The 21339-nt window shown below is 48.2% G+C and overlaps 1 protein-coding gene across 7 annotated transcripts; it reads left to right on the top strand.

Annotated features, from left to right (window-relative positions):
• Positions 1-4896: 4896 nt before the first annotated feature.
• LOC129546722 (uncharacterized) lies at positions 4897-20443 on the top strand. Of its 7 annotated transcripts, none has more exons than XR_016035775.1 (9): positions 4897-5524; positions 6762-6831; positions 7170-7313; positions 12627-12767; positions 14590-14715; positions 15350-15556; positions 15772-15918; positions 19490-19818; positions 20346-20443. XR_016035775.1 is itself a non-coding variant. In XM_055411968.2 (8 exons), the coding sequence occupies exons 1-8, from the start codon at positions 5222-5224 to the stop codon at positions 19705-19707; spliced, it is 1356 nt and encodes a 451-aa protein (XP_055267943.2). In that variant the 5' UTR covers positions 4897-5221; the 3' UTR covers positions 19708-20443. The 7 variants fall into 7 exon arrangements, 3 of the variants coding, with proteins under 3 accessions (XP_055267943.2, XP_055267944.2, XP_055267952.2); XR_016035774.1 differs by having other exon boundaries at positions 20180-20443; XR_016035776.1 differs by having other exon boundaries at positions 19490-19841.
• Positions 20444-21339: the final 896 nt, after the last annotated feature.

Here is a 21339-nt window from a genome sequence, read left to right as displayed (position 1 = left end):
ATCCCATGGGCAAAGGCACCTGGTGGGCTACAGTCTGTGGGGTTGCAAAGAGTGGGGCATGACATAGGGGCTGGGCACACGTAAGAAGTTAAGTTACCTGCCTGTGATGACTTGTGAGAACAGAGTCAGGATTTGGACCCAAGAAGTCTGGCTCTACGGCTCACATGTATAACTACCATCCTAGGTTTGGGTAACTACCATGCTGTCCCAGGGGTACAAGAGCCAGGAGTGGGGATCCCCCAGCCCCTTTCCAGACCATCCTCCATCAGTCCTCTTTGCATGCTTCCCCCTAGTTTCATGACATTGGGGTGGCCTGGAGAGAGGAGGGAAGCCAGAGGAAAAACATTTGCTGAGTTTGTGCAACGAAAGGTTTTCCTACCTCTAGCTCTTAGCAGCTTACGTTTCCCCACTTAGGTGCAGTAGCAGAAATAATCATTGTGATCTGAGAGTTAATATTGCTAATAGATTAAAAGCTCCAATCAGGGGTTGAAGAGTGTGCCTATTAAAAAAAAAAAAACAAAGAAGCAAACAAAGAAAAAGATATGCTGAAGTTCTAACTCCCTGTACTCAGAATGTGACCTTATTTGAAACAAGGATGTTGTCGCTGATGTAATGAGTTAAGATGAGGTCAGAGTGGAGCAGAAAAGTCAACGTGTCAGTCGCTCAATTGTGTCCGACTCCTTTTGACCTCATGGACTGTCGCCCACCAGGCTCTTCTGTCCATGCATGGGATTCTCCAGGTAAGAGATACTGGAGTGGGTAACCATTCCCTCCTCCAGGGGATCTTCTTGACTCAGGTGTTGAACCTGGATCTCCAGCACTGTAGGCAGATTCTTTTACTGTCTGAGCCACCAGAGAAGACCCATGGTAGAGTAGGGTGGACCGCTAATCCAATGTGATTGATGTCTTTATAAGAAGGTGGTCATGTGACAACAGAGACCCAGGGAGAAGGTCATGCGATGCTAAAAGCAGAGATTGGAGTTATAAACTGCCAGCCAAAGACTTCTAGCAAATCACCAGATGCTGCCAAGAGGCAAGAAAGGATCCCCTGACTGGTTGCAGAGAGAGCACAGTCCTGTCAACATCTCAATTTTGGACTTCCAACCTCTAGATTGCAAGATAACACATTTCTGCTGTTTCAAGTCACACAGTTTGTGGTACTTTGCTGTGACAGCCACAGGACATGGATATAGCTCCTGTGAATTGACAAAAAATTAGGAAAGGATGGAAGAAGACACACAGTGGCGAAACTTCCCTGGTAATCCAATGGTTAAGAATCTGCCTGCCAATGCAGGGGATGCAGGTTCAATCCCCGGGTAGGGAAGATCCTCTGGAGGAGGAGATGACAACCCACTCCAGTATTCTTGCCTGGAGAGTCCCATGGACAGAGGAGCCTGGCGGGCTACATACAGTCCATGGGACTGCAAAAGAGTTGGATGCAACTGAGCACACACACTGTGGGGTCCTACTACACCCCTTTCTCCTACAGATTGGCAAAAACAGAACACCTGGATGATACCTAAAGTTAGGGAGTCTATGGGGAAATGGGCATTCCCCCACACTACTGATGGGAGCGTAAACAGACGGTCATTTTGCAATTGCTCTCAAATTTACAAATGTAGAAAACATTCCTGATGGTGCAAAAACACTTCACCACTTCTGGGAACGCGGAACTCTGTACCTACATTTTTCACCACAGCAGTTTGTAATTACTCAGTGAAATGTACAAGAGGTTTGTACCAAACTGTACAAGAGGTATACTTATCCAACAGCAAAAAGAAAGAGGAAACTATGTAATTCAGGATACCTGATTGTCAGGTGGAAAAATCTAGGGGCAGAATTGTGTGTCTCATACACTGTTGTTTGTCTATAAAAGCTGGGGGTGGGTGCGTGCTCAGTTGGGTCCAATTCTTTATGACCCCCTGGACTACAACCCGCCAGGCTTCTCTGTCTGTGGTGCTTTCCAGGCAAGAATACTGGAATGGGTTGCCAGTGCCTCCTCCAGGGCATCTTCCCAACCTGGGGATTGAATCCACATCTCCTGCATCTCCTGCATTGGCAGGAGGATACTTTACCACTCAGCTATCTGAGAATATTTGCTTGGACGTGCATTAGAGAATTGCCCTGAGGTCCCCCATCTCCAGGTTTTAAATTAAGGGCAGGGAGGCATGGAAGGGACATTTCCCTGCCCTTCACAATCTTTACTTAGAAAACCTCGTGTTTGTGCAGTCGGTGGCCTGTTTTCTCAGCCTCAGTTATCAACCAGCCTTTGAGGAGACTGGCTGCTAGTCACAAAGCACCAGGAGCTGCTCCCTCCTCCAAGAACCCCAGGCTCCCTGGGGACTCTTCTCCCTTCTTCCCACTGCTCCTGAACCAAGAGGCTGGGGATCCACCTGGGAAGGAGGTGGCCTCCTCCCCAAACTCGTCTCTGCCACAGCATCCCATCCCATGGCGGGAAGAGACACCGCCCCACCCCAGCCTCCTGCCTTTCTCTTTAGGACTGGTACCTTCCCAAGGGGGTTCCTTGACTCCACCCCCTGATTCAGGGCCCCGCCCCGGAGTCTGGAAAGCCCGGCAAGGCCTGTGGAGTGACCTTGGACTGGTCCTTTCTCTCTGCTGGGATCTCTCCTCTGAGCCAAGAGGGGAGCCCAGTCAGCCTTGCCAGGCCCACTGCCAGATGATGATGATTGTAATGTGGAGGTGACGATGAAAGGATGACGCCGTACAGCCTCTATTGTTCTCAGTGTTCCTCCCTGATGCATCAGCTCGTTTTATCCTCACGGCAGCCCTGTGTGCGTGAGCACCTAGGTGCGCTCTTTAACAAATGAGAATACTGAGACTCAGGGGGGTGAGATGTCCGAGATCACCCAGCTCGAGGAGGCCGAACCGGAACTTGAGTCCTGGCCTTCTGATTGCTCAGTGCTCACCCGCCTTGTCATGGACATGTGGTTTCCTTGAAGCTTGAGCGTCACTAGTATACATCACCCCCACAGGAATGTAGCCAACAGAGCCTTTCCTGAGGGCCCTGGGTTGACCCCAGTTTAGCATCACCAGGGCAGTGATATATCTCTCTTCTTATCTGCTTAGGGACTGGTGGAGCCCTGAGGGTCTAACTTATTTCCTTCCTGGGAAGTGTCAGCCAAGCTGTGGTCTCCTAAGACTCGATATAGATCCTGGGGGTAGGGCAGGGGTCCTTGACCGAAGCCCCCGAGGTCAGAGCCTGAGCTTGCCGGAGGATGGAACTGCCCGTTGAAGATGATCAATTCTGATTTCAAATCATAAGGATTTCAGAGCCGAAAGAAATTTACCTCAGGGTTAAACACACCGAGGCCCCAAACGAGGGAAGGGGCAGCCCCAGAGTTACTTCTCAAAGGAGAGGCAGGTGGGACTCAATGTGAAGAGACATTTGAAGCATTGGGACTGAAAGACCCTTTGTGGGTGGTTGAGATGGACCTTAGTCCCATTGAGCAGATGTGCAAATCAAGCCTTTCTGCAGAGGTAAGGGCAAGAGAGCAATGTGGGCCTCGTCAGGAGGGGCAGGCTGTCTTCCCTCTCCCCTCTTGGTGGAGCCCAACAGTCAAGCCAGTGGGGCCTGGGTTCAAATCCTGGTTGTGCCAGCAACCTCACATTATGGCCTTGGACAAGGGCCTGGACTGTTCTGAGCTTTAGTTTCCTTCTCTGTAAAATGGGGAAACTCAGGGCTGATTGCAACCACACCAACTGTTAAAATATTGAGATTTTTAACCAGATTTGGTTGGTAGAAATCTGCTCTTCCAAGACCCTGGCTGCTCCCCAACTCGTGGCATGTCTGGGTCCTCCCAGACGCCCCCAAGTTCTACTAACTGAAACGGAATCACCAGGTAGGTGAAGGGGACCAGAACGGTGCTCTAGTAATGGGGCTGAGTTGTTCCTGCTGCAGAGCCTGCCCTGTACTGACTGACGGCCAAATGTTTTAAAAAGATATTTATTTATTTTTTATTTGGCTGTGTTGGGTCTTAGCTGAGGCATGTGGGCTCAGTTGCTCCTCAGCATGTGGGCTCTTAGTTCCCTGACCAGGGATTGAACCTGCGTCCCCTGCACTGCAAGGTAGAAGCTTAACCACTGGACCACCAGGGAAGTCCCTGGTCAAATATTTTGGACTATGCCTCCTAGGGTTAATGATAATGGCTGGCAGGATTATTAGAAGGATCCAGTGAGTTAACATCTCCCATAAAATGACCAGCAAACCTATTAGTAATAATATTAATAACAGCAACATGACCAAAAAAAACAAGAAAAAAAGAGGGAAAAAAAGGACAAAAAAAGGAAAGAAGAAAACAAAAAACAACACAAAACAGGCCAATTTTCCTTCTTTGGCTTCACTGAATAGCCTCTGGCTTGTCCCCCAGGCCCCTCAGGACTCAGTTTCCCCATCTCCATGCTCTCTAGGCCCCTCCCCTGCTCCCAGTGGCCAGCTTGGCAGGTGGGGCTCTGTCTGTCCAGCCTATTTGCTCTCCCTCTTCCGGGGCTGACACCCTAGACAAGGACCTTGAATAAAAGGCCAGGGCACCTTGGTTCTTCCTCCTCCTCTCCAGCCTGGATCATGTTCTGGCTCCTCCCTCTTCTAGTGCTCCTGGGAGCACTGGCAGTCCCAGAAGGTAAGGGGCACCGTGTGTGGTTCCTCGGAGAGGGAGAGGGTGATGGGTGTCTGAGTGCCAGCTTCTTGTATCTCAGCTTTTTGTTTGGCAGAGGCAGCTGGATGGGGTGTTTGAGAGCGTAGTTCCGCAGCCAGGCTGCCTGGGCTCAAATCCTGGCACTGCCACTTCTTAGCTGTGTGACCCTGAGCAAGCCACTTAACCTCTCTATGCCTTAGTTTCCCTATCTGAAATGAGGATGATAATGACTCTGCCTCGGGGGGCTCTTGGGGGCAGGACATTCACTGAACTAATGTGTTGGAGGGGACAGAAAAGTGCAAAGTTAAATAACTTGAGACTTCTGGGTTTTCTTTAATTAACAGTAACCTTTTGGTGTTCAGTTATCTGTTTTGTGGGGGTTTTTTTTGGTAAAAACTCCTATACTGTACTATATTCTAGAAAACTCCTCCCTTATGTTTTTGGAACAGTCCCCCAGAGCTATCTAAGAGGCTGTATCTTGGGCTTGAGACCTTAAGCCCAAGATAACCCAAATAAAACATAATTCACAACTTACAAAAATATTTGTTTGAAGAGATTTGGAGAAGGCAATGGCACCCCACTCCAGTACTCTTGCCTGGGAAATCCCATGGACGGAGGAGCCTGGTAGGCTACAGTCTATGGGGTCGCTAAGAGCTAAGAGTCAGACACGACTGAGCAACTTCACTTTCACTTTTCACTTCATGCTTTGGAGAAGGAAACACCCACTCCAGTGTTCTTGCCTGGAGAATCCCAGGGACGGGGGAGCCTGGTGGGCTGCCGTCTATGGGGTCACACAGAGTCGGACACAACGAACGCGACTTAGCAGCAGCAGCAGCAGAACAATATCAGCCCATAAGTGGCCTTGCCTGAAGGTGAGTTATAATAAAAACTTATTATTCCTTTATCTCACATGCCTACCTTCCCTCTGGTTATGATTCTGCTACCTTTGGCTCAGGATAGATCTTCCATGGTGGTTCAGAGGGTAAAGAACCTGTCTGCAATGTGGGAGACCAGGGTTTGATCCCTGGGTCGGGAAGATCCCCTGAAGAAGGAAATGACAACCCACTCCAGTATTCTTGCCTGGAGAATGGGGTCACAAAGAGTCAGACACAACTGAGCAACTAACACTTTCACTTTGGCTCAGGATAGGAATTAAATGGTCAAGACCCAGCCCAGGACCTCACAGTGTGATCTCGGGTGAGTCCATCTGGTCTCAGTTTTCGCATCTATAAGTAGACGGTGTGAGTCAAGGTCAGCCATGCACCTCTTCAGGGTGTGTGTCTTAGAGTCTTGAGATTTCTTGGAAGAGCCTCAGAGACGTCTTGGGGGTTAAGACCCACTGGACAGACAGGGTAGTCCTCAGCCGATGAAGGGAAATGACACTGTTTTTAAAAAAGAACAGTTATTTATTTTTGGATGGGCTTTTGGTTGCCGCAGGAGAGTAGTGGGGGCTACTCTCATACTGCGATGTGCAGGCTTTTCATTGTGGTGGCTTCTCTTGGGTGGCACTAGCAGTGTTAGCCCACAAGGTCTTGGTGGCACGGGCTCTAGGGTGTCAGGACTTCAGTAGTTTCCGCTCCCTGGCCCTAGAGCACAGGCTCAATAGTTGTGGCACACGGGCTTAGTTGCTCTACCGCATGTGGGATCTTCCCAGACTAGGGATAGAACCCATGTCCCTTGCACTGATAGGTGGATTCTTAACCTCTGGACCACAAGGGAAGTTCAGGAAATGACTCTCTTATCTGTTCAGTTCTGGACTTGGTGGGGGAGGCAGGAGATGTTTGGAGAAAGAGTTCCATGGTGAGAATTGGTAGATTACATGCAGACTGTCCTAAGCTCCAGCTTGGAGATGCTGATTTCAGCTCCCAATCTTTGCCTACAATGTTTCACCCACCTTTAATGACATTCACCCACCACCAGGAAGATGTTCCTTGATCTCCCAGCAGCCCTCCCACCACCGTTAGTTCTTTTGGAAGTGCAGGTCTTAGTCACTGGACCGCCAGGGAAGTCCCTGTTAGCTCTATTCTTGAACTGTGTGTCTCTGTGTGTGTTTGTTCTCCTTTTCTCCTTCTCAAATCTCAGGGTATAATCACCCCTCTCTCCCCACAGGGACCGCCAAGATGTGTCCAGTCTGCTTTTTGCTGGGAAACTGCATGGAGAAAACCTGTCCTCTGCCCTGGTACTCCTGCTTGCTTAGCCAGTTGCAGCTGTAGGAGATCGGCTGGCTGGGTGGGGGGTGGGTAGGGAGGATGGACAAAGTGGGTGGGCACTGGTTGGAGGAGAGTGACCTGGACGAGCCCCCCTGGGACTGAAGGTTTCAAACTTCACCTTGTAGCTCAGCTAGCTCAGGGCTGCTGGGATGGGAGTGGGGAGGTGGGGGTAGGGAGCAGGGGGTGGTCTCAACAGCCTCTGAAGCCCCAGGCTGATCTGTGGGGATTGCTGCAGAGAGGGCAGAGGTCCCGGAGGGCTTTGGGGCAGGGGGGTCTCTAACTTCCTGTCCTCAATTTCTGTCACCAGCACATGGGATTGTCATCAAGAATGGGTCCTGCGTGGCCCCTGAGGACTGTCGAAATGTCTACTCCTTGACCTATGGTCCTGGATTGAGTCTCTGGATCTGCACAGCCTGTTGTGAAGAAGACTGTAGCAGTGTTACCCCACAAGGTCTGTTGGACGGGCTCTGGGGGCCACACACCCTGGTGGGGTGTCATGGGAACTTGGCCTCAGTCTCTGGCTCTGCCTGGCTGATTGGGACAAGAAGAACCTCAGTTTTCTCATCTGGAAAATGGGTGTGCAATAATTTGTGCAAGAGTTGCAGACAGTGTGAAGCTGACACAGAGTAAGCACTCTATAAATTATAGCCGTACTTAGAGAGTTATTGTGGGGGCGGGGTGCTTAACAGAAGCCCCAGACTCTTCTTCCTCCTTAGGAGAGGGGTTACCCGAAGGCTAGTCAAACAGAGCAAGGTATGTCATGGTTGGTGATGGGCTCCAGTCTAGGATCAGGGGAAATGCTAATTTTCTGGTGCTGACTCTGCACTTGCTTGACCTTGACAGTGAGCCTCTTCTCGCTGGCTCCTTCCAAACTTGGCTCTGAACGGTGATAAAGATCACTTTTTGTTGCTTGGCTGTTTTTCCCAGAGAAGGAGTTTTGAATCTGGCACAGATTGTATCAGTGGAGAGACTCCAGACAGCTCCACACTTGGGGCCACTAGCCATCCGGCCAGACCCCCGGGACTTCCCTCCTCCTAAACTGAGCACATCAACCAAGTACAACATCCAGGTCTGAGCTGAGAGCGGGGTATGCTAGTCAACATATAAATTGCCAGTAGGAGTATAACTCATCAAACAAAACTCCGATGTGTAAAGAAAGGTTGCAGAGACTACTTTAGAATACTTGGAGCAATTGTCTCACTTTTTTTCATTCTTTTAAAAATTTTCTTTTAAATTTCAAAATAAGCATATACACGTATCCACTCTTTTTCGGATTCTTCTGCTGCTGCTGCTAAGTCGCTTCAGTCGTGTCCGGCTCTGTGCAACCCCATAGACGGCAGCTGGCCAGGCTCCGCCATCTCTGGGATTCTCCAGGCAACAACACTGGAGTGGGTTGCCATTTCCTTCTCCAAAGCATGAAGTGAAAAGTGAAAGTGAAGTTGCTCAGTCGTGTCTGACTCTTAGCGACCCCACGGACTGCAGTCCTCCAGGCGCCTCTGTCCATGCGATTTTCTAGGCAAGAGTACTGGAGTGGCTTGCCATTGCCTTCTCCGAATCTTAATTTTAATTTAATTTTTATCTTTTGGCCATGCTACATGGCATGTGGAATCTTAATTCCCTGACCAGGGATCGAACCCACACCCTCTGCATTGGTAGCATGGAGTCTTAACCACTGGACCACCAGAGAAGTCCATATTTTTACTTTATTGCTCTTTAAGATTTTTCTATATTTTTATATTTCATTTTATGTTGCAGTATAGTTAATTTACAATGTTGTGTTAGTTTCAGGTGTATTAGAATAATTGTCTCTTGGTAGGGCTTCCCTGGTGGTTCAGATGGTAAAGAATTCGCCTGCAATTCGGGAGATCTGGGTTCGATCCCTGGTTTGGGAAGACCCCCTGGAGGAGGACATGGCTACCCACTCCAATATTCTTGCCTGGAGAATCCTCATGGACAGAGAAGCATGGCAGGCTACAGTCCATGGGGTCTCAAAGGGTCAGATACGACTGGCCTTTGAAGTGACTTAGCATACACACATGCAAGATACTCATAGTCATCTGTAGAAATAAACCGTGAGCCATACAGGGAATGAAAGCCTTTCTAGTAGCCACATTCAAAAGTAGGGAGAAGCATGTGAGATTAATTTTAAGAATAGATCTTCAGGTACCTTATCCAAGCTATTATTTCAACATGGTGATAATCAATATAAAATTATTAATGAGATATTTTTACTTTCTTTTCCCAAACAAAACCTCTGAAATCTAGGGTGTGTTTTATACTCAGAGCACATCCCAAAGGGAACCACCCACAGTTTAAGTATTTAATAACCACGTGAGAGAGAAACCATCTATTAATCAGCACAGTTCTCTACTTTTCTGTATCTGCCAATGTTTCACTATAAACCCATGTTAAAACAATCTGTGGCTGTTTTGACTAAGGAAAAAAAATATGCTTAAATAGCTTCCTCTTCAATGTTCCAGATCTCTAAGAAAGCTCTGAACACTAATCAGATGGTGGAGAACCTGGAATTAACCAGATGGTGGTGAACTACTCTTTTGTAAAACACCACAATATTTTAAAACCTAAAATAAACAAGATCACCTTTTCATCACATTTGGAATTTGGGATCTTAGAGGGAGGGCTTTTGTCTGTGTGGCCAATGTCTTGAAAACAGGGCCTGGTACACAGTAGGTGCCCAATAAATGTTTATGGAATGAATGAAAAACCCTTGGACTTCAGCATGAAGGTTTGCTTAGGACAAATGGACAGCATGGGGGCCAACTCCACCTTTGATTCTGTTCACTGCTCCTTGGAATAAATCTTCAAGGACCAGAAGGAGGTGTCTCAGACCAGACCAGTCTCACTTTGGAGGAAGATTGTGGTGGGTGGTAGCAGCAAGAACAGAGGGTGGGAAAAAAGGGAGGAAAGGGGGTTCTCCCTCAGCCCCATCTCACTCGCATTACAACCACTCCCACCAGAAGCAAGACTCAAAGCCCAGCCCAACGGGGTGCAGTGTCACTAGTGTTCCAGGAATACGTTGGCCCTGTGTGACTCCCTTTCGGTCATGAACTGCACTGGAAACCAGATTGTGTGTTTCACCCTCAATGGGACATGGCATGGTAAGGGTTCCCTTCAGGAGGTCAGTTGCATGGCTGGCCTCCACACTATCTGCACAAATCAGTGTTGAGGTTCATTTGCATGTGTGTTTTGGTTATTTATTGCTACTTAAATGTCTCTTACCTGTAGTGCCTTAAAACAATCATTTTATTAACTCTTGTGGTTTCTGTAGGTTGGGAATTCAGGAAAAGCTCATCTGGATAGTTCTGGTCTCTCATATAGATGCAGTTAGAGGGTTGCTGGAGCTGACACCGAGGGGCACCTAGGGGCTTAATGAGCATCTCGTACATGTAGAATCTGGGCTTTTCCATGTGTTCTCTCCACACTGGTTACATCGACTTTCCTTATAGCATGGCTGCCTTGGGGCTTTTTATACAGTGGCTGGAGCGCCAATACATTGATTAATGCAGCAAACAAGGCAGCAGCTGGGGCTAGCTGGCCCACCTCTCTCTCCATGTAATCTCAAAACTTCTCTGTGTGGCTTCTCTTCATTGGGCTTCCTCACATCATGGCTGCCGCCATCTTTACATGGCAGCTGAAGAGTTCAAGAGCAAGTATCCCAGCAAACAAGGTGGCAGCTGCATGGTCTTTTATGACTTAGCCTTGGAATTCACACCCTGTCATGTCTTCTATGTTTTATTGATTGAAATCATCACAGAAGCCCATCTGGTTTCATTGGAGAGGAGGTATAGACCCTCAGCTATTGGTCTTAAAATATTTGCACATGTAGTTTTATTTTATTTTTTAAGTTTTTTAAAAATAAGTTTATTATTATTAAGCCTTAGATATGCATGCTAAGGCGCTTTAGTCGTATTTTGACTCTTTGCGACCCTATGGACTGTGTAGCCCGCCAGGCTCCTCTGTCCATGGGATTCTCCAGGCAAGAATACTGTAGTGGGTTGCCATTTCCAACCCCAGGGAAGATTTTTTTTTTAATGTGGACCATTTCTTTTTTTAAGTCTTTATTGAATTTGTTACAATATTTCTTCTGTTTTATGTTTTGGTCTTTTGGCCATGAGGAATGTGGAATCTTAGCTCTTCGATCAGAGATTGAAACGGCATCCTCTGCGTTGAAAAGTGGAGTCTTAATCACCAGACCACCAGGGAAGTCCCTGCAGATGTATTTTTAAATCATCAAGTGTTTGCAAATGGCTGGAGCAGAGGCTTTTTGAACAAAAGGCTTGGAACACAACCACACTGATCAGAGACTAGATTACCTGTGAAAAGTCAAAGAGAGAAGTGGTCTGGGCTTCTGCTCCTAGCAGTCTGGTGGACTAGATTCTCTGCAGGGTCTTTCTGTTACAAACAGTGGCATGCTTGGAGGGTAGGCGTGAGAAGAACAAGAATGGTAGGAGTGGTCTACTCTGGTGGAGAGAGGTATTTATCACCACCACTGTTTAGAAATGCTGGTATATAATGATAATAAAAATCAGACTGACTTTCAGTTGGTTTTATTGTTTTTAATTGCTCTGCAGGCAATACACTCTAATCTTTTAGCCTGCTTCCAGGATGGATTGCTCCCACTACCCATCCCCCTTGGTTCCACTGTTTACAGATGAATTAGATGCTGTACAAAAGTTTCCCCATGATTTTGGGAGCTTGAGGGAAATTTCCAAGGGTCCCCAAAGAGAACTAAAATGTGAGCAGAAATCAGAAGGAGATCAGTGAGTGAACATGTAATGCACAGTGGCCCTGAGAACAAACACTTATAACAGCCTGCTTTAAGGGACTTCCTTGGTGGTCCTATGTTTAAGACCTCACCTTCCAGTGCAGGAGGTGTGGGTTCGATCCCTGGTCAGGGAACTAAGATCCCACATGCTTCTCAGTGTGTGTGTGGGGGGAAACACCTGCTTTAAGTGACTAGATTTTGGGTCCACAGCATGGTTGGAGAGCTGACTCTTTAACCCCTATGTAAGTCAGGGATCTTGGAAGGAAGCTGAAATGATCCCAGGTTGGTAGAACCCCCTGGCTCTCAGTATTTTGTTGTTCAGTTGCTAAGTCCTGTCTGACTGACTCTTTGCGACTCCATGGAATGCAGCACGCCAGGCTTCCCTGTCCTTCACTATCTCGCAGAGTTTGCTCAGACTCACGTCCATTGAGTTGATGATGCCATCCAACCATCTCATCCCGTCTTCCGCTTCTCCTCCTGCCCTCAATCTTTCCCAGCATCAAGGTCTTTTCCAGCGAGTCAGCTGATCTGACTTATCTGACAAAGCATAGGCCACTTGATCTCAGTATAAGCAAAGGCAAAGCCTCTCCAGGGAAAAGCCCCCAGGACTCCCACAGATTGACATCAACCCCATGTGAGCTCCCAATCCAGAGCCCATGAAATGCACAAGGAAACAAGCCACCATGAATGATAGCAGCGGCAACAAACACCAGGTACAGCTCCGCAAGGAACTCAGCTATTATAATTAGCAGCCACAGAACATAGTGTAGTTATATGTGACATATATGAAGGAATAAAGTTAGAATCCTTCAAGTGAGTGGGCAACAAGAGGTTGTAAGAAATGACCGGATAGATTTGATGGTGAATCATACAGAACAATCGAGAGGGCTGGAAACGTTCACCCAGAGAAAGACAGACATCAAGTTGGGAAGGCTCAAGCTCTGAGTCTCCTCCGCCAGCTTTACCTTGTTTCTACAGAGACCCCCCAAATCCTGAAAGGCTGTGCTACACCAGAGATCTGCCAGCTGCCAGCGAACACCACTCTGGGCCCGGAAGCATCTGGATTTCACCTCATCACCAAGCCTGAATGCAGCAATGTGACTCCTACCACCCAGCCAGGTGCTTTGAAGGCTGACTCTCTGAGGCTCAACCCTCTTTGCCCTCTCTGGGTCCCTAATGCCCTTCCTGATCTTATGTGTTCCCAAGTATCCCCTCTCCCTACCATCAGGCTCCCAGAGAATGCAATTACTCATATGTGCGCAGGCGTGAGCTCACACACACAGATGCACACAGACGCACTCACACCACCTGACGCCTGGATGCAGAAAATCCCATTGGCACAAATCCACAGACCATCTGCATTCACATCCCAGCACCCAAAACACGTCTGCAGAGCAGCATGCACTTCAAAACAAGAACATCCTGTTGTGTAAATGAGGTTTGAGATCTAAACGCGGTTAAGAAGAAATCTGGTGGTCTTTTCATTTTCTTCACTTCCTGGCTTGTGAAAGAAGACAGATTTGCCAACAGTCTTCTTTTGGCTTACTAAAGAACACTGACAATAGTTTTTGTCTTCCAGAAAAGAGAGATGTTAATTGAGATAGTATTTACCAGGTCAACATTTTTTTTTATGTGTAAAATATCTATTTATTTGGCTGTGCCAGGCCTTAGTTGCAGCATGCAGGATCTTTAGTTGCAGCATGTAGAGTCTAGTTCCCTGACCAGGGATGAAATCCCAGGCCCCCCGGATTGGGAGAGTGGAGTCTAAGCCATTGGATCACCAGCGAAGTCCCAGCAACAGGTTTTTAAGTGACAACGGAACAGAATTATAGACATTTCAGAGGAGCAAAGGTAATTTTCAAACCTGGATTCAGTGGTCCCTCAGCCCTGGGGTATAGAAAATGTTCTTGTTAGAACCTGCACAGCAAAGACAGTCCTGTGATAAAGAAAATATGTTTGCTGACTTTACAGGCAAAGCAGGAACATTCTCACCTTTACTATCTCAGATTACCAGCTGTTAGGCAGTTTACTTTCCAAAACTAAGCAGAGGATTAAATGAATGATGACAATGAAGAACAAAAGGGTAGACTTGAGAGCTAAAATTTACAATGTAGAAAGGGGAAAAGGGCAAACTACGGTTGCTGACAACTGGAAGATGGGATGTGGAATTTTTGTGGACATATGACGCATCTGTGCAAGGGCACACTGGTTGTCAGATCCAGACACGTGGACTGGGAAAGAGACAGGTGCAAACACACAAACATTAATATGCAAAAGTCCAAATACACACACACACTGAAACACTAAGCCAGCATACACATCTGTGCACCAACATGTGTATCCAAGCGCCCTAAATCTTGCTGGAAACACGGACTCCCTGGACCAGCCTCCCACACAGACACATGGGCTTCCCAGGTGGCTCAGTGGTAAAGAATCTGCCTGACAGTGCAGGAGATGCGGGTCCGATTCCTCGGTGGGGAAGATCCCCTGGAGAAGGAAATGGCAACCCACTCTTGTATTCTTGACTGGGAAATCCCATGGACAGAGGAGCCTGGCGGGCTACAGTCCACAGGATCGCAAAATGTCAGGCACGACTTAGCGACTAAACAACAGCAGCAACATCGTCACATAAACACAGAAAGGCATGTAGACACCCACACACAGAGGGGCTCACGAAAGCAGACACACAAACATTCCTACCCTTCTTCAGACAATTTCAGAACACAGAGAGTGCAACATATGCACGTATAGCCACGTGACCACATGTGCACAGAGAATCAGGCCTGGAGGCTCATACACACAAAGTGCATCATCCCAGAAGTGCATCCACACAGCACCGTCACAAGCATATAGCTGTGTGCCCAGAGACTGACACACACGCGCGCGTGTGCACACACACACACACACATCCTCCAGCCAGCTCAGCTTCCTCTCTCCCCAGGTCCCTCCATGGCCCACACCAGGGCTAAGGTTGCCACGTGTTTCACCTGCTCAGACCTCCACCATTGCAACCCTCTCCCCTGCACTGGAGATAGGAACCACTGCCTTCAGACGGTGGGCATCACAGGTGAGCGTCCCTGGGACAGGATGGGGAGGACAGGCAGAAGGGGACGCAAGACATCAGAGCTCTCTCGTCGCCTGCCTGTGTTTGCTGCTTCAACGCCAGCCATGGTGACCCTTTGCTGGCCATGAAGGACGCAGGTTGGCTGCAACAGAGGGTGGAAGTTTAAAACCTGATGCTGCAAGTGTCATAGTTATTTCTGAATAGCAAAGCAGCTAAAAATACAGAAGCTTCACCAGGCACAAGATAAATACTGTGTAATTCCATTTACATGAGGTATCTAGAGTGGCCAAAATCATGGAAAAAGAAAGCAGAATGGTGATAGAGTCAATTCTGCAAAATGAAAAATTCTAGAGATGTATTACCCGACAATGTAATATAGTGAACACTATTGAACTGTATGCTTAAAAATGGCCAAGAAGGTAAATTTTGTATAATGTACACATTTTTTTACCAGAATAATAAGAAAACAAACTTCATGACTTAACAATGATTTGGGGAATTCCCTGGCAGGCCAGTGATCTGGACTCAGCACTTTCACAGCAGAGGGTGCCGGTGAAGGTGGGGGTTCAGTCCCTGGTAGGGGAATGAAGATGGCTCGTATTTGCTTCTCATGAACCCACCCTCCATATCCTTCCAGTCCTAGGCGCAGCTAACTCTGTCGCTCGGAGAAATGGTACCTGTGTGGCCTCCAAGGATTGCACACCTTCCAACTCCATCTCTGCCTTGACCTACAGCATTGGTTGTGGCTTCTGGGTCAACACCACCTGTTGCCAAGGCAACTGCCAAGAGCCCAGTCCACTCGGTGCACTGCTACCAGAAAGTGGTCCGATGGGAGGCCAAGGAGGTGGTGGGGGTGACTCTGGAGGAGAGTTTGTCCTGGACTGAGGAGGGTGGGCACTCAATCCTTATGACCAGTCAGGTTGCCCTAAGGCACCTTGACTGCAGCTCCCTGGGAAATCCCATTAAGGTCATCCCCCTGTAGTAGAGCCTATGAGCACACGGAGGACCCTGGGAGGTCCTGAGAGTCCTCCCGGCTGACCATCACTCTCCCCTCTACAGCTTCCCTGACAGCCTCAAGCACCCTGAGCAAGTCCCTGTGTCCTACGTGTCCTGCGGGCCACTCGGGGCCCTGCAGCCCCTCCTTCTTCATGCCGTGTCCCAGCAGGGAGACCGAGTGCATCCACATGAACCTGGTGTCCGAAGTAGGTAAGAAGTGTGTCTGTGTGCGTGCCCGTGTGCACGAGTGAGTCTGAACACACTGGTTTTGGATGCATCATGCCTGGGTTCGGGGGCCCAGTTCCATCATTGACCCTGTGTGGCCCAAGCACCTTCATCTCTTTTCGCCTCGTTTTTCTCTTCCGATAAACGGGGATGCTAGAAGCATGCCTCACAGGGTTTGATGAGGACGAAATGAGTTCATGAGAGAGGTGATGGAGAAGACAGTGGAAAGCAGGACTCTGGGGCCAGGCTGCTTGGGTTCAAATCCTAGCGCTTATGAGCTGGGTGACCCTGGGCAGGGGAGTTTCTTTGTCTGTGCTTCAATTTTCCCATCTGAGAAAGAGGATAATCAAAGTCTCTTATCTGTTATGAATATTAAATAAGATAATCCATGAAGCTTCTAGATGTGTGCTGTCCAAAAGAAATACAATGTCCGCATATGCAAATTAAAAATTTTTGCTAGCCTTATGCAAAAGGTAAAAGGTGAAATTCATTGAATAATATTTTTTCCTCTGGCTTCTTTTTTTAACTTTAAATTGATTTATTTTTTAATTGAAGGGTAATTGCTTTACAGAATTGTGTTGGTTTCTGCCAAATGAATAATATATTTTTAACCCAATTTATCCAACAGTTATCATTTCAACATGCAAATGACATAAGAAATGATAAATGAGATATCTTGCATTCATTTTTTTCCTACTAAGTCTTTGAAATCTCACGTGGGTTTTACACTCACAGCCCATCCCAGTTCAAACCAACCACATGGCAGGGGCTCAAGAGCCACATACAGCTAGTGGCTACTGTACTGAATAGCATAATTCTAGAACACAGTAAGGGCATGTCAGCAAATCTAAGGTGATGGGAAGACAGGAAGACATCTGTTTTCCAAAGTGTTAAAAAATATATGCATGTACTCAGAGGTAAAGAATCTGCCTGCCAAGACAGAAGACTCGGGTTCCATCCCTGGGTTGGGAAGATTCCCTGGAGATGGAAATGGCAACCCACTCCAGTGTTCTTGCTTGGGAAATCCTGTGGACAGAGGAGCCTGGCGGGCTACAGTCCATGGGGTTGCAAAGAGTAGAACACAACTGAGTGACTAAACTCCGTGTGTGTGTGTGTGTGTGTGTGTGTGTGTGTGTTGGGGAATAGGGATTTGCATCTTGGAATTGATGACATTCAGTATTAGTGGTTCGGAGAAGGCAATGGCAGCCCACTCCAGTGTTCTCGCCTGGAAAATCCCATGGACGGAGGAGCCTGGTGGGCTGCCGTCTATGGGGTCACAGAGTCAGACACGACTGAAGCGACTTAGCAGCAGCAGCAGCAGTATTAGTGGCTCTCATTGTTAAATGTGAATAAGGCTGTTCAATCGATCACTGTCCAGGGAAGGGATGAACGGGGGAAGTTGGTTTTTTGTGCACAATGGGGTAAGCGTGTGGGTGTTTCCGGAGGAGGGGTGATGTGTCAGTGGACAGGAAGCCTGGGTGTGTTTTTGTGGTTTGTTCTCTGGTCTCTTGGGCTTCAAATGGGCTGTGATTGAGATGTGTGTGTGTGTGTGTGTGTGTGTGTACATGTGTGGGTGGGTGTGCATGATGGTGGCTGTGGGACCATGACTCTTTGAGGAAGTGTACTCCAGTTCAAGAAGCACAAGCTGGAATCAAGATTGCTGGGAGAAATATCAATAACCTCAGATATGCAGATGACACTACCCTTATGGCAGAAAGTGAAGAGGAACTCAAAAGCCTCTTGATGAAAGTGAAAGAGGAGAGTGAAAAGGTTGGTTTGAAGCTCAACATTCAGAAAACAAAGATCATGGCATCTGGTCCCATCACTTCATGGGAAATAGATGGAAAAACAGTGGAAACAGTGTCAGACTTTGTTTTTTTGGGCTCCAAAATCACTGCAGATGCTGATTGCAGCCAGGAAATTAAAAGACGCTTGCTCCTTGGAAGGAAAGTTATGACCAACCTTGATAGTATATTAAAAAGCAGAGACATTACTTTGCCAACCAAGGTCCGTCTAGTCAAGGCAATGGTTTTTCCCGTGGTCATGTATGGATGTGAGAGTTGGACTGTGAAGAAGGCTGATCGCCGAAGAGTCGATGCTTTTGAACTGTGGTGTTGGAGAAGACTCTTGAGAGTCCCTTATACTGCAAGGAGATCCAACCAGTCCATTCTAAAGGAGATCAATCCTGGATGTTCATTGGAGGGACTGATGCTAAAGCTGAAACTGCAATACTTTGGCCACCTCATGCGACGAGTTGACTCACTGGAAAAGACTCTGATGCTAGGAAAGGTTGGGGGTGGGAGGAGAAGGGGACGACGGAGAATGAGATGGCTGGATGGCATCACCGACTCTGTGGACATGAGTTTGAGTGTACTCCGGGAGTTGGTGATGGACAGGGAGGCCTGGCGTGCTGTGATTCATGGGGTCGCGGAGAGTCGGACACGACTGAGCGACTGAACTGAACTGAACTGAACTGAACTCCAGTTCAGGGCAAGATGACATAAACTCAGACTGTGCTGTGAGGCTTACATTTCTTTTTAACTTTTGTATTATGGAGAAATTCAAAGGCAAATATAAGAGTAAACAGTTTAATAAGCCCTGTGGACCTCTCACCCAACTGTAATCATTATCTACTCATGGCCGATTCTGTTTCATCTCTGCCCAAGCCCCATATTATTTTGAATACATGCAGATATCCTATTATTTAACCATAAGCATTTCCACATATGGCTAAAAGATAAGGACCTAACAGTTGCGGTTAAGTATTTTTCTGTTGGTGTGTACCTGTGTGCTCAGTTGAGTCCAACTCTGTGCAACCCAATGGACTACAATCTGCCAGGCTCCTCTGTCCATGGGATTCTCCAGGCAAGAATACTGGAGTGGGTTGCCATTTCCTCCTCCGGGGGATCCTCCCCAACCAGGGATCCAATCCACATCTCTTACCTCTACCTGCCTTGACACGTGGTTTCTTTACCTGGGAAGCCAGACTATTTGACTTTCGAATTTCTCACCAAGTCCTTAATAAACTGGTTACTCTGGTATTTTTACATTTTTATATAAATATGTCACATCCTGTCATATGATATCATAAAGAGCTGTGAGCAGCATAGGAAATAATTGGGAAACTGGTTGGAGAGATGTGTGAAGCCGAGTGGCCTCCAGGTGTCATAATTTTTATTAATATCGAATACAAGTGAAAGAACACTTGTAACACATGAGTAACATAGACAGATTAAGGAAAGGAGCAGCCGTGACCAGTTCCAGATCAAGGCTCAGAACACTGCTGGTAAGTCTTCCTGGAGGACACGGATGACTTGAGGGCGGGCCATTCCCTCTGAGGTTGGCGCGCTCTGTGTTCCCCTTTCCACGCGACAAAGTCTTTTAGGAAGGCGACCCCGCGGAGCTGGCGGGAGTGTCCGGGCAATCTGATGGATTGGAGGAACTCCCGGAGTCTGGATGCAGCGACGCGGCGCTGGTACCAGTGGTGATCTGCGGGGCCGGGCGCGCGTTCGCGGGGCGCATCCTCACCTCCCCGTCCCCACCCTCGTCTCCGCAGGCGGCCAGAACCTCAGCGTGAGCGGCTGCGGCACCCGCGACCTGTGCCGGAAGGAGGGTTTCCCGGCGCTCCCGGGCCACCGGCTGGCCGGCCCGCCCGTCTGCAACGCCAGGCAACGCGCCATCCTGGAGCCCAAGGGCCACTCGGGCGCGGCGCTTGGCCTCCGCCTCGCCCTGCCGGTGCTGACCGTCGCGCTGGGCACCGCGACCCTCTCCTGAGCCACCCTGCCTGCACCCCCGAGCCCCTCCTCGGAGCCTCCCTGCTTGTTCCGCCAGACGGTGCCCTAGTGCCCCTCTACCAGGGCATTTCTAGGGGTTTGGAAGCTTCCGGTGAGAAAGTCAAAAAAGCAGGGGTGAGCTTCCTCCCTCAGACTAAGAGATTCCCCAAAGCTAGTCCTCTTTCGTCACGCTGGGACCCCAAAGGCTGTGCCTCTTCCCTCGGACTAGGGCTTCCTCAAATCTGGTCCTCTTTCCTCTCCAAGGGCCTCAAAGGCTATGCCTCCCTCCTCAGAGGAGGCTGTTTTTCCTCCTCAGATGAGAGATGCTTCCATGGTTACACTTTCTCCTTCCTATTGGGGGGACCAAAGTCCTTCCTCAAACTAGGAGGTTCCCAAGACCAGGCTACTCCCTCAGACTGTATTTCTTCTCAAGAACATTCGAGAACAGCTCCTCCTTCTCTCTCCCTCTTCAGGGTCTAGCAAAGTCCTGGCAGCCAACCTGGGGCTTGAGGACAAAATACACCCCCTCCTCAGGTGTTCAGAGCAGCCCATTGCGCCCCCACGGGCCCTCTTCAGTCCCGGCACAATCTGTCAGCTGTGCTGTCGTTCAGTTGCTAAGTCATGTCCAATTCTTTGCAGCCCCATGGACTTCAGCACGCCAGGCTCCCCTGTCCTCCACCATCTCCCGGAGTTTGCTCACATTCCTTCCAATAAACATTCAGAGTTGATTTCCTTTAGGACTGACTGGTTTGATCCTAACTGTCACCAAAGCTGAATGAATCGCATTGCACAATGCCCAGTGATTTGGATCTCCTTTTGCTGACATTGCAGCCTCAAGTGGGGCCCCCGATGCGGTCTCTATATCCTGGGGATTCAGATGGCAAGGTCTGGGAGCCAGGGTGAGCATGAGATCAAATGCTTAATGTGGAGTGAGCATCATTTTAGAGCAAGATTTGGATACAAAGGACGGAGCAGAGAAGTATAATAAAATCGAGGCGCTTACTGGAGGCAGAATTCTAGGAACATTTGCTCGCAGCTGAAAGTAATAGAAAGTCCAGCGAGAAGAACTGAAATGATTCATTTAACAAAAATGCATTGATCATAATACTGTACATCAAGCATAGTTCTAGACACGGGGGACGCTAAGTAAACAAAATCTCCTGCTCTCAGGAAATTTATGTTTTTATGGGAGAGGAAGATAATAAACCTCTCATTTGGGTTTCCCTGGTGGCTCAGATGGTAAAGAATCCACCTGCAAGACAGGAGACCCGGGTTCGATCCCTGGGTCGGGAAGATCCCCTGGAGAAGAAGATCTCAACCCACTCCAGGATTCTTGCCTGAAAATCCCATGGACAGAGGATCCTGGTGGTCTACAGTCTGTGGGGTTGCAAAGACCAAGTGACTAACACTTCACTTCATGATATTCCAGATCGTAATGAGTACTCTGGAGAACACAGTTTGGGAAGAGAAGTGGGGATGCTGCCAAAAGGGTGTACTTTCTAAAAAATTGCATTTATATTTTATATTTATTGTTTATTTGGCCATGCAGGGTCTTAGTGGCGGCGCACAGGACTTCAGTCTTCTTTGGAGCACACAGGTTCTTTTCATTGCGGCATATTAACTCACAGTTGCA

The sequence above is a fragment of the Moschus berezovskii genome, chromosome 22 (genome assembly GCF_049115385.1).
Source record: "Moschus berezovskii isolate FMDL1 chromosome 22, NW_MosBer_1.0, whole genome shotgun sequence".
In the NCBI taxonomy this organism is placed as follows: domain Eukaryota; kingdom Metazoa; phylum Chordata; class Mammalia; order Artiodactyla; family Moschidae; genus Moschus; species Moschus berezovskii.
Note: the sequence above shows the minus strand (reverse complement) of the source record. Positions and strands in the feature narration are given on the sequence as shown.

What these genes read in the sequence shown, in the direction of transcription:
- LOC129546722 (XM_055411968.2), top strand. Translation starts at nt 5,222, where the DNA reads ATGGCACCCCACTCCAGTACTCTTGCCTGGGAAATCCCATGGACGGAG. An exon ending in TCAGACGGTGGGCATCACAG is followed by an intron (nt 14,716 to 15,349) that starts GTGAGCGTCCCT and finishes ATATCCTTCCAG; the next exon opens with TCCTAGGCGCAGCTAACTCT. An exon ending in GAACCTGGTGTCCGAAGTAG is followed by an intron (nt 15,919 to 19,489) that starts GTAAGAAGTGTG and finishes TCGTCTCCGCAG; the next exon opens with GCGGCCAGAACCTCAGCGTG.